The sequence below is a fragment of the Pungitius pungitius genome, chromosome 9 (genome assembly GCF_949316345.1).
Source record: "Pungitius pungitius chromosome 9, fPunPun2.1, whole genome shotgun sequence".
NCBI classification, from domain to species: domain Eukaryota; kingdom Metazoa; phylum Chordata; class Actinopteri; order Perciformes; family Gasterosteidae; genus Pungitius; species Pungitius pungitius.
In genome coordinates, this window is record NC_084908.1 from 15,400,442 (window position 1) to 15,413,292 (window position 12,851).

At 46.7% G+C, this 12,851-nt stretch overlaps 1 protein-coding gene across 1 annotated transcript in view; it reads left to right on the forward strand.

Annotated features, from left to right (window-relative positions):
* The window catches only part of cntln (centlein, centrosomal protein), a 69,967-nt gene that overhangs the window by 20,267 nt on the left and 36,849 nt on the right, over window positions 1–12,851 (forward strand). The window contains exons 11-13 of the mRNA XM_037473067.2: window positions 2,987–3,106; window positions 5,992–6,113; window positions 9,596–9,712. Coding sequence (XP_037328964.2) covers window positions 2,987–3,106; window positions 5,992–6,113; window positions 9,596–9,712 — 359 coding nt within the window. The remainder of the gene's footprint in view (window positions 1–2,986; window positions 3,107–5,991; window positions 6,114–9,595; window positions 9,713–12,851) is intronic.

Consider the following 12,851-nt stretch of genomic DNA (forward strand, 5'->3'; position numbering starts at 1 on the left):
AAAAACATGAATCATAATCTGATTCATTAAATTCAAAATTGGTATTTAACTAGGTTTAGAAACCAAACTAAGAGTAAAGTTGGAAAGTTGGAAAGTAAGCCACTGCTCTTTGCTTCAATTATACAACTACTACAGAGTTAGTATTATACGGTCAAGTCTAAGGCTGCTACATGATTCTTTACTTAACACGCCACTGGGGACATGTTCACTTCTTAAGCCAATACCTGATTCTCGCCACAAAGTCAAAATAGTTGTAATACCTAAGCTTTAGTTAAGTAAACAACCCGTCAACTGCATGAATCATGTTCAACCTTATTGTTATTTAAAATGTGAACATTTTGAGTAGGTGTCTCTGTTGGCCGCTTATTATCCAGATATGATGATGCTCCAAAGAAACCATAAACCTGTTATGCTTCATTACACTCCATTTAAACAATAATACCAGCCTGCAAGGTCAAAAGCTGACGAAATGAGCCTTCTGTGCAACCCACCGCCAGGACACAATTTGCAGCTTTCACTAAGTGCTTGAAGTGAAATGTGATTATTAGCTCAGGCGACTCGCAGCTCAAAGTGGTGCATGCCTCACGTTTTGCAACATACAGCAAATGAGTTATAGAGAAATAAAATATCATTGATTGATGAAAGTTACATGTATTATTATTCAGTCAATTAAAAAACACCTGGATTAAATAGATTATGTTTGTACATGAATAAATCTTTGTACATGAATGTGGCTGTAATTCATGGTGTCTTGGGCCTCTTGGTCTTTTGATGCCTTTAGACTCGTTTCAGCTGGGGTATGGTGACCTCACTGTCCCGTTCAGGGGCATATCTATGAGGGGTTTTTTGCACCTGTGTCTTGTTTTTTTTTTTTAAATTCCTGTTCTCCTGCACCTGATTTCTTTTGTTTGTTTGTTTTCCGTGCCCAGCCGTGTGTTTACACTTAGCCGTAGGTCTGCAGGTGGCCTGTCCTGCGCTTGCGTGTGGATGACCTGACCGAGTTCAGCTTTTGAGAGCTCCAGACGCACACATGACGTGCCGCAGCAATCATAAAGAAGCCCATTGATAACAGGGACCCCGCTCCCAGGGAGAGGGAGAGGAGGGAGGCCTTTTCTCTGAGAGTCTTTGCCTTTCTCCTGCATTGCACTATCATGTTTACAGAGCTGTTGCAGGGGTGCGACGTGCGGGTCAGGTCATGGCCGCCAACCAGCTGCCGAGCTTGACAGCGGGCACGTCTCTCTTTGCCTCGTGTTATCTCATTTTCCATCCTTCATGCCTGTCTTGTAGAACATAAACAACAATGTCACAACAAAGGGCTTCCCACACAAGCAGAAACATTCATGTGCCTTGCGTACCTGCGGCAGACAGGCGTCAACTGGACCAGAGAGAACATCTGCGGCAAATCTCAGTCATTTGTCAGTGTCGCCATGTCCTCCTCCTCCTCCCCTTCCCCCCAAACGCCTTCAGACGAAACAGGCTACAGTTCATGTTCTCTGGTTCACACATGCAAAGGCAACAGCTGTGATGGAATATTCGGCTCATTGTTGTTCAATCCTCCCCCAGAATGTACTTCTATCTGAACAGCTATTTAGAATTCCTCCTCAATAAGTCATCCCTTAAAGTTAGTCTTCTTTACTTTACAGTTCAAGACTTTTGGTTGATTAGGATTCCCTTTTTGGCCGCCCGGTTTTCCCCTATGCACATGCAGGCTAAGCCAGTTGGCCTGCCACTCATCAGGAATATGCAGATCAATCTGCTAATTAGGTGCATTGAGTCATTAAGGCAGCGTAGGAACACATGGTCGGCACCCATGCAGGCAAAATAGCTGAACCGGGCAGACGGGGTCGCAGGAGTCAACTGTGCCCTTAAGGCGCATTCCCAAAAACACTGGTATGCTCAGAAATGTTGGTCACAGGCAAGTGATTTTACAAATATAATAATAGTGATACGGTCAGAATTTAAATGTCACTGGACTAGTGACCAAAATGCATATAGATATATATTTTATTGTTATAGTCAATAATGTTTTAATAATATCAAACCCCATGCATGTTTTGACATTAAGATAATAATTGGCATTTATGGTTTTCATTAACTTTCGATCATAAACTCTAATAAACAAACGAACAAAAACAATTTTTTTCAGGGACGACGTTTATTCATCCACCACACTATCATAAACCTCCTGTACTCCTCTGCCCCTCCAACCCAAGGACTGTTGTACGTTTAGTCGCATTGCATATTTTAGCCTACCATCTGGTCAGCTTTGCCAGGCACCGCAGGGGGCCTCCTATCCTCCCATTTTCATATTCCACCAGCATATTGTTCCCACTGCTTTTCTACACCGTGGCCGCAGCACTTCTTTATTTATTTCTACGGAAGAGGCTGGAGAGCAAACTCCCCCCTCCCCACACTTCAACCCCCTTCGCACACCCCCTAATCGGCGGCTCTTCCAGTTGTCCTATCAAGTGTAACCTGGAGGCCCCTAGTAGAGCAATTAGAGCGGCCTCCCTGCCCACCTCTTGTAATGAAGCCCAGCACATTCTGGAATCTATAGCCCCTTTAGTCTCCCCTAATGGGACATCATTATTGTCAAAGAAACAATGTAAATGGAAATGAACATACTCATTAGCCAGTCGCAGGGAGAAACCTTTGCTGCTCTCAGCTTGCAACTCCCACTTCCCAACACACACACACACACACACACACACCCAACCTGGACCTCCTCCCTTCAGCTTCGGCGGATTGCTCTTCCAGCCAGCTTGCTTTATTCCTCCGATAACATCCTTGTTTGTGTGTGCATATGTGAGTGCCGAAGAAGACAGTGTTCATGTTTTCCTCAAGGTGAGAGGGGAACAGAATGGACTTTATTGGCATTCATTCTGCGCTTCTACAGATGTTAATTGTTGCATGGGTTTATGCCCTCCTGTGTAAGTGAAGTGTGCAAAAGTTCTCACCCCAGTGCTTCTTTGCTTTCCCGTCCCAGGGTGCACCGGTGCAGCGATCCAGGTCTTTGTCCCCAGCCAGCGGTGTGGAGTTGGGTAGCGGGAAGAGAAAGGATGCAGAACAGAGGATAGAAAACCTGAAGGAGCTGCTGCATTTGAAGGTAACTAGCTAACATAAGTGAATACACATAATATCACCTCCTTTCCCCTGTATGCGTCAATCAATCTATCCCCATTCTTTGTTGAGGGGTTTCTTCTAACTTCTGTCTTTTTTTTCTTCTGCAGCCCATATAAACCTTTCTCTTTTAAGGCTTGCTTTATGCTTCCTGGTTTATTTCACTAAAGTCCCGGGCTGCGAGTTTGTCACCCGTCTGCCTACATTCGGGCTGTTTTTCCACTGCGCTAGAAACTCAAAGTATAAAACATTCTGCTGTTTCCAAGGTCTTCCGCCCCCAATGTTGACTGCCAGTGACCACAAACAACTTTGAGGTATCGCTGAATTGGACACAAGCGATGACATATTGTTGTGGAGCACCAGACCGCCATAGTGGAGCTGCTTGTCGCTCCGGCCACCGTCTTACAAATGATTGCTGCTATCAGCCGCTGGATTGTAGGAAAGGTCTGCGGCTCTGTAAGAGTCACGGTTTCCCGAAAGGGTTCATTTGCAGTACTGCTGCCACTGGCTCCTCCGTGACCTTCCCTCACAGTGTCTTTCACACATATGTATTTGTACACGTACATAAACAGAGCGTAGGCAGTGAAGCAGCAGGAGACGAGCCGTTCCGGTAAGAGTGGATGCAGCTGGGGTTTTTTTTTCCCTTAGAAGAAACCGCTTTATTGGACTTTTAACCTTCGCGTGCTCTATGACGTCCATCTCCCACTATTCTTCATTCCTATGGGGGGTTTTTTCTCCCTGAAACTTGCCGCAAATATAATCACTTTAAGTTCCCCTCCTTCCTGTTTTTCATTTCAGGTCTCAAAATCCGACGTTCTCTTTTTGAGTACATTTACCGAGGCCAGGACCACTTTTTGACTTTAGCTGTCCTGCATGTTGCCTTTCCTTACCCTTTAAGACTGACCAGTGAGGGAGTGATTATGAAGAGGTTATCTCCCTTTGCACACAATCTCAGGAACACATTAGGCATCATTTTCTTGTCAGATCTGAAGTGTCTGAATTATATCACTGGAAGACAACTAGTCAGACGTTAGCGCTCAACGTGGATTCAGACGACACGCATGACTGTCTTAGGTAAATGGGGCCATTTATGTGTCTGCCAGTTGAGCGGCATTTAGCAAAGGTATGCACAGAGGAACTGTGATTGGCAACTCACATCTGTGGCCACATTAAGGAGGGCATTAGTTCGGAGCATGATTTAGTGGTCATGTCCTTTGCTCGGTTCTGGTATTGACAAAAAAGGCCCTCTGTCAGCTGCAGCTGAGACTTCACCTCCAGGATCATCCGGGACAGCACTCTGTCCAGCCTGCTGTTCTCTAGTTGATCCTATCTAATTATTTCCAAAAAGAATGCCTTTGAAATTGGCCACGCCAGCCTGTACCATTGACATTTTGACCTTAGCCGCTAACAGCAGTAGACAAACAAACCTCGTAATAATGGCTTTTTTTTTCTTCTTAAAAAAAAAAAACTTGCACACACTTTCAAGTAAACAATAGCTGTTGCTGTGTAATTATTTTTCAGCTTGAGAACGTCCACAGAAGTATATGCTGGCTGAGTCAGGGCGTGTATTGATCTGTGGGCAGGGGCCTGATGACCAGAGCCGGGCCGCCCAGGGGAGGCTCCGTAAGGAGGCTGAGAAGCCATGATGTGGCTAATGCCCTGCCACTTGCTCCGTCTTGCCCCCCCCGGCCCCCTACACCCGCACGCCCTCCGTCAGTCAGCCTCAAGTCTTCTGCGTCCTCCTCCGGCTCATAGTTCCACCAGTTAGCGCTGCCCCCGGTCTGGCCCCTTTCATTAGAGCCTTGTTTTTGAGGTTGGGGGCAGCCCGAAGGGGCCGAGGATGTCTTGCAGATGTCCTCTGTGAATAATCCGCACCGGGGAAAATCCATACTTGTCACAGTGGCGGTGTGGATGTGCATTTTGTGTGTGTGTGTGAGTGAGTGAGTGAGTGTGCACCTGTTGTGTGTCTGGTGCATGTTTGTGCGCTCTCTGTTCTCTTTGTCCTTGTTAATAATAACAGGGCTGAGGGCTCGCATTTCCCTCTCTGCAGGGCAGCCGTGTCATATCAGCAGTAAACAAGCTCCTTCCCTTCAGAAAGCGCTCGACAACTCTCCCCAGCCCTGGCCACTCAAGCAGAAAGCTGTCCTGCTCTCATTCTTTCAATTTCTCTTTCGCCTTGCTCCCTGTATGTCTCCTCTTTCTAATTTCTCTGTTCTCTCTCTTTCCTCTTTTTTCATCAGCTGTCGTTCTCTCCTCCTTTGCTCTCTTTCCACCTCTGTTTGTCCTACACTCGGAAAGTGTTTTCTCCACCGCCCTCGCTGTTAAGGTCAGTGCGATGTGGAAGAGGGGTGACCCTGACAAGAAAAATCTATATGTTGTCTTCTCATACTCCCTCTTTAAAGCAAGAACACAATCCTGCAGTGTTTTAATAGCTGTCAACAACAGTGTCAGCAACAAACCCGCCGCTACAACCCCCACCACCACAACAACACTTGCTGGTCATCAGTCGGTAACTCCAGCGAGTGAGTTTCATTGCTGGTAAAAGAGAGTGTGTGGGTCTGTGACCCCATTGACTCTTTGTGTAAATGTCGTCCCTTAATGATGTCTCAGTTGCCCAGTGAGAGTGGAAGCACTTGTCAGGGAGAAGAAGGGAAGAGAGAAAAGGATCTGAACCTGCTGGTTCCTGTCAGGAAAAGGTGTTTCAGCTGCCGACCAGTTTAAAAATGTAGACGGTGAGGGGCTTTTCGCAGCTTCCCCGACACGCCGCTGTGCCAGTGTGAATGAGGCTTCCTCTCCGTCTCCGTTACGTTATGTCTAATTCGACACATACCACTTTTGGAGAGAGAAAAGTCCCCTCGCTGTGCCTTTCAGATGGAGGAGAATGAAGAGCTGAGGAGGGCCCATGATAAGCGCCGTGAACGCCTGTGTCTCATCCAAACCAGCTACAAGACAGTCCGTGGCCAGCTGAAAGAGATGGAGAAATCAAATGGCTTGTGAGTACCCGGTCTACACCAGTGTCACACAACACAATTTATAAACGAGAGCCAATACTCGGATGCACAGCACCTGTTGGTGTGTACACACATTTGATGCACACAACACAGAGGACCTGTGCATACACAAAGTGACTCGGGTAGCTTCCAGGCCTTTCAAAGCACATAACTCACCTCGCCTGATGTTAGAAACCCTCGTGAAATGCTACAACCCTCTGAAACCACTCAGCACAAGTCTTAGGGACTCATCGCTCTCCACATGTTGTCTGACAAGACCTGATTGTTGGATTTAGGAAAGTGAAAGAAATTCCTTCCTCTGCCTTTGAAAAGCTCTGAGGTTTTAAGCCCAGTCAATTTGGGCCTTATTTTGTGTGTATGTGTGTGTGTGCGCGCTTCTGCGTCTCTTCTCCCCCAGCGTTCATTAGAATGTGAGAGCCAGAGGCAGGAGGTGTCTGGTCCTGGGGAGGAAGGCAAGGTGTTTGAGGAGGCCTGTGGATGGAGGGGAGGACGAGGGGAGGGGGTGGGAGGATCCATTTCCTGTCTCGACCTGTTATCTTCACCAGAAACCACAGGATTTTAACACAAATCGCATAACGTGCCATTGTCATTAATATAAGGGTATTTTTGTCTCCGTTGTCTCTCCCGGCCTTTTCCCACTGCTTCAGTCTCCGTTTCTATTTTGCAGCAGCATCATTGAGTCTAAAATTTAAAATGTAAATAAAGGTGCACATGTTTGGTGGCCGCACGGGAGCGAAGCGCTGACCCCCGTCAGCGGTTTTCTCTCCGGGTTAATTAAAGAAAACAGCAGCGCAATGTGAGCCCGTGTGAAAGTGGAGCGAGTGCGAGAGCGCGTTCAGCGCTGGGCTCCACTCGGCTCATGTCAGCTCAGCGCGGCTCAACAGCATGTGTCTGAGACAGTGGGAACAAAGACGGAGAGATGTGGGGAGAGAAAACTCTCAACACCGGTTGTGCTGCCGTTCTACATTTTAGCAGGTTATCAAAGGAATGCTGTGTGGTGGACTGCCTTGATATCAGGAAGGCTGTAGTTAAGAGTAAAAAAAAATCCATAATAATATGTTTGTAGTATCAATGTCAGTGTATTTGTATTTCATGACTGATTTGACATAAAATTGATGCAATAAGCAGCTTTGCCCTTTTCAGGCCGAGCCCTCCATGGCACCAGCCAGTCACTCACTGTTACGTTCCTGGCATTCATTTGGCATTGAGCCCCATCCTTAAATATCTGTTAAACCCACTGGGGCAATGCAATGCTGAATGAGAGACAATAGAAAATGACTTAAATACTCCCATTAGTGCTGGGAAATCGGGGCCCTAACAAGTCAGTGGGGATAGGCATCGGGTCTCATTGCATTTGGAGCTTGTTAGGGATTTCCTCGTGGCTTCCATGCTGTGTTGTTGCTTTTTTGGGAAGATGCAGGGGGTCGTTCCCCCCCCCCCCCCTCCATCCACCCATCACCCCTCCTTGTGTAAGCAGTGCAATGTGAGCCCATGTTTATACACAGGTTACCTCAACATATGTTGATATAGATGTTAGATGGTCATATCATTTATCTCACCCCCGTAGATTTTAAATGACCGTGCATCAATTTTTACCTCTCATCAGCAGAAATAAGTATGGGATTAAATAATCAATTGCTGCACGGCTAGCTGCTGTGTGACGTCATCTGTGTGTGTGTGTGTGTGTGTGTGTGTGTGTGTGTGTGTGTGTGTGTGTGTGTGTGTGTGTGTGTGTGTGTGTGTGTGTGTGTGTGTGTGTGTGTGTGTGTGTGTGTGTGTGTGTGTGTGTGACAGACATCCTGCCCCACTCAGGACTCTAATCAGACCAACAGGCTCATCAGTATGTGCATGGTGGTGCCCAGTTGGTCCCTAGGAAACCTTCCTGCCATTCACCATTACCACAATATTTTCCCAAAATGGCATAGTGGAGAAGGGGGATGGGAAGCCAGCTTCTTATTTATATTAAGGAAGGGAAAAAGTTTTTTAATCAGACTGGGGATGATGAGGGTGAGCAAATAAAATTAAAGGTTATTAAAGCATCCGTACTCTGATCAAAGTTGCGCCCATAAACAGATTCCCCCTGAATCAGAGCAATTAGCCGCAGCGGCGCAGAAAGTTCTCCCTATTTCCTTCTGCTTAATAATGGAAACTAGGATACCATAGGGGAGAACGCACTGAGGCCTGAAGAAGATCGCTCTCTCATGGCTTCATGTTCAACAGCTTTTTGGTCCACTGTAAACAAATTAAAATGCTTTGAAAAGCTTTAGCTTGACTTACTAAAGCATCATACACCTTCTATAAAGAATGCCGTTGATACCCACCGTACTTACTAATCACACAGCGAAAATTGAAAACAAGAGCTGTGGGTGAAATATCATGTACTTGAACGGCTCCAGGCAGTGTTAGTGTTAGTGTGTAAAAGTGTATCAATCTCTGTGACCATACAGTGAGATTATGACCTTTGCACTCCGGGAAACCAACCCGAGCCCACAGATTAGCCCTGATATACACTCACACATGCATACACTATGAAGAATTGTTAGGGCTGCAAATTGCTTACAGGGGCGTTAGCAGTATTAAATCAAAACACTTGCCGTTCTTCAGTAGCCTCCAACTCCCGGGCACCGGGGGTTTATGTGGAGTTGGCGTAGTGTGGCTGTATCCACGGGAAAAAAGGCACCCTGCGCATTAGCAGTGACCCTAACAATCTATCTTCATACATCTCCCTCATTGATGGAGTATAAAATACGAAAGTCTAGTATGTGTGTGTTCGGGTGAGAGAGCGAGACAAATACAACATTGTCCCCGGCTCCGCTCGCCATCTGCGGATTTCTCGCTGAAAGCCATTTTATTTTGCAAATGAAGGGCGAAGTGGACTTGAGTGTGTCGGGCCTTGATTGATTGATTTGAGTTGGGTGAGAGCCCGTTGAGCGCAGTGGGGACAGTGCGGACGTGTGCGAGTGGCAGGGTGAAGTTCAAGGGGAGGGGGCAGCCACTGAGCACAAAGTGTCATTAAGTATTCATAAGTGAGGTGTAGACATTTGAATGACCTCGTTTGTGAGTGTGTTTTTGCCATTATCTACATTTGCATGGCACACAGGGAACGGTCCAACGCCCTGACACACGGGCAGTGCCCTGGGCTTTAACCAACGTGCATACGTGTCTACATGATTCGCCACTGAAATGTCAAAGTCAAGGCTGCTCATTTGAATACTGCTAAAGATGGCTAAAAAACAAAAACACAGTGAGAATAAGGGGGCCTTGTCCCCCCCCCCCCTTGTGAATTGCCCAGAGGCAGCAAGATGTACAATTCCAGCCATTTTCCCTTGTTAGGGTGGCTGCTTTAGGTGTGTGTGTGTGTGTGTGTGTGTGTGTGTCTGAGGCTGTCGCTTCAATTCCTATGTTTGCCTCTACATTTCTACTTTTTGTCTTCACACACACACATTTTCTGTAAATGTGTCCAGGCCAGGTGGAAGGATGCAGCGTGCAGAACCGCGGCAGCTGAGACAAGAGAACAGCGATGCGGTTTGGAACGAGCTGGCCTACCTCAAAAACCTCACAAGGAAGCTCTCTATCGAAAAGTAAGTCTCCTGCAGGCAAATCTGCACGGCGGAGGTGTCGTTTAAACACACACACACACACACACACACACACACACACACACACACACACACATTGAGTGCTTGTTTGCGGGTGTTAGAATTAGAGTGTGCCCTTCCCGACTCGCAGCGTCCACCAGGCTCTCATTACCAGGATCGTTAGATGCCCAAAAATTCACAAATAAAAGTGAACAAAGTAAAATTGTATTTCTTGAAATAATTGCATATTGAGTGGTACATTTATGCTAAACTCTAGTCATGTTGCCGGTGTTATTAAATGAGTGTACTTTTTGTTGGTGTTTTACTGAAATAGGAGCTTTGTATTTAATTGCTTTCTTTGCTACTTAGATTTTCGTTCTGTCTTTCTCCCCTGCTGCCTTTGTCTTGTAGTCTGTCTCCGGGTGCAGCATAGTCACTGTCTTGTTTGATCTAGAGAAGCCCCTGTAACTGTACCACTCCCACTGACCCTCTATGATGCTACACAAAGCTTGGCCTAAAGCCTCCCCCGGCCTTCACCTCTCCTCACCCCTTTCCTCCTCTATCATTGTACCTCTTCCCCTCTTCGGGCTTGTCTTCCCAGTTGCCTCCCTCTGGTCCTCTGTAATGCTGCAGTAGGCTGAGCCCAGAATTCTGGTACTTGCACCCCCCCCCCCCCCCACCTCCACCCCTTCTTCTGCTTTCCCCTCTGCTCACCCCCCTGCCCTGTCCTCCTAATCCCAGCTGAGCTCATTATGATATAGCCCGGCTGCCTCTCTCCAAGCCTGAGCTGTCTGAGCTAATTACAGGCTAGCAGCCCTAGTGCCGCTGATGCTGCCTGTTAAGGGATGTCCGTCCGTCTGCCTGCCCGCCTGCCCGGCCACGACTGGAGCCGTGTGGAGTTGAGCACTGGATGGTTTGGGGGGAGAGGGGGGGGGGGGAGTGAAACACGTAGTAGGGCCCTTGAATCTGACCTGCGAGGGAAACCACAGGGGACGGAGAGCGGCTTGCCTCATGCCTCGCCGTGTAACCGGCCCGCTCTCCGGGGTTGGTGTTGATCCCCTTCATGTGCACCCGGAGCAGCTCCACCTCATCTCCTCCCTTCTCGCCCCCCCGGGGTCTCCTCCTTACCCGGGTGGCTGATGCAAAGTAAACTTGGCCGTGGTGTCCGTTCCAGGGCAAAGCATCTGCACACAGCTCAGCGTGTTTAAAGTAAATGAAAACACGCACTGCCCATTTCTATTCCATACCCTTACCAGCTTAACCGAACAGCTTTACTTCCACGCAATGCAAATTCCTGTTGAGAGGCAACCAAAAGGCAACGTGTGTCCATCACTGTGCAACAGCATCAAGAGTTTGTGAAAGCATAACTACCAGGGCGCTATTCAGGAAGGACGTTGCAGGGTGTTGTTCCGTTGATCGTGTTATAATGATTGTGCTTGTGAAGGTTATGCAAAGTGTTAGCAATGATCCACTAAGGGGTAATTAACTCCTGGCAGCTGAAGAATTTAGGGCCAAATGAAGGCCCCTTATAAAGCTTTAAATGCCAAGTGGCCGGCTTTAGAGGAGAGCCTCGGCGTAATCCCATTCGCTCCCCCTCATTGTCATGATATTGTGCACAGATGCTCCCTATCACCTTGTCCAAAACCAGGACTCGTTAAACACCATCGCGGGGTCCAAATGACTGGCTTGCCTGATGCCCCGGCTCCCTGCGGCTCATCCAAATGACTTGGGGAGGCAGTAAGCCACAACATGCTTAGTGTTTGATAGCGTATTATTAACAAGTTGGTGTCTTGTGTTGTGTTTGACGGCCTCTCTTTGAACATTGTTAAGATATTAAGGATAATAAGGTTTTGTTTGTTACGTTTACATGACAATGAGGTCAAAAGCGTGTGGACATTCAACCCATGATTATTGAACGTCTCATTGTACGTTGGATTGACGTGGATTAGAAATGGAAATGACCAAGTTGAACTTGTCTGAAGAATCACCTATTTGTAATCTAAGTTTTTATAGTATGGGACTGCCCTGTTGCTTTCTACTCGGTCAGCACACAATTCCACAACTGAAACCAAATCTCCTTTATATAGTCATAAGATTATGCACTGACAGCTTACAATATCTCAGATGCACACAGAAATGGCACCAACACATAAACAAGTTGACACTGAGGCTGACTTTCAATTGAGGTTCCCTTCTGTTTGTAGTAGCTCACTCTGGCAAGAAACTACGGGCAGGGTGGGCAAGAAAATTTGCAGTGGGATCATTTTATCTGCCTCATTATGCATCTGTCTGCGGCACTCCATGTCTGTGCTGTGGTAATTGTTGTTAAAGGTCTGTTGGTAAAAAGAGGCAGGGATAATTTAGGCACCATAAACAGAATAAACACACGCAGTGCACCCTCCGACTTAAGATGCTATACTCAGACGACATCAAAGAATAAATTAGCTGGCGATTACTGAGGGAAAAAAGCCTTTGAGATCATTTGCACTGCAGCGGCGTTGGAAGCTCCTCTGTGGAGAGTGACCATTACGAGCACAACCCCCCCCCCCCCCCCCCCCTCCCCCGATAAGCGACGTTGACACTAATTACGTTTAATCAATTTGAACCCGGTGTTCCTCATATTCCTCTTATTTCTTTTCGTTTCATCTTGATTTGCTAAAAGGTATTAGAAGTAATGAGAGTCTTTTGCCCCCCCGGACCAGGGCTTAGTTGGAGGAGGGACACATTTGCTCACACAAACACACACACACACACACACACACACACACACACACAAACATAATGTTTTATGCATGTTTTTTTATTCAGACGACTAAGGTTTTTTTCCTTCATTAATTATTTGGTCAATTAATTATTGTGCAAAAAAAAAATCTTGCTTTACATTTGGTAATTATGATGAAAGGTTTGGTTTGCCATCAATTGTTAACTAGTCTCATACGAAGACAACATTTGAGCCTAATAAAGTTTTTTTCAAAGAACCAAACCTCACCACATGCAGAACACTCGAGAATTCATTGTGCTTGTGTCCTCTTCTATTTGAATAGTCATCATCTGCGGAAGTGGTATCTGTTGCATCTGTTGCAGAATATTGTGGACATCCTAGGTTGTTTCCACCAGTGGTATTTACATGACTCCCCATTCA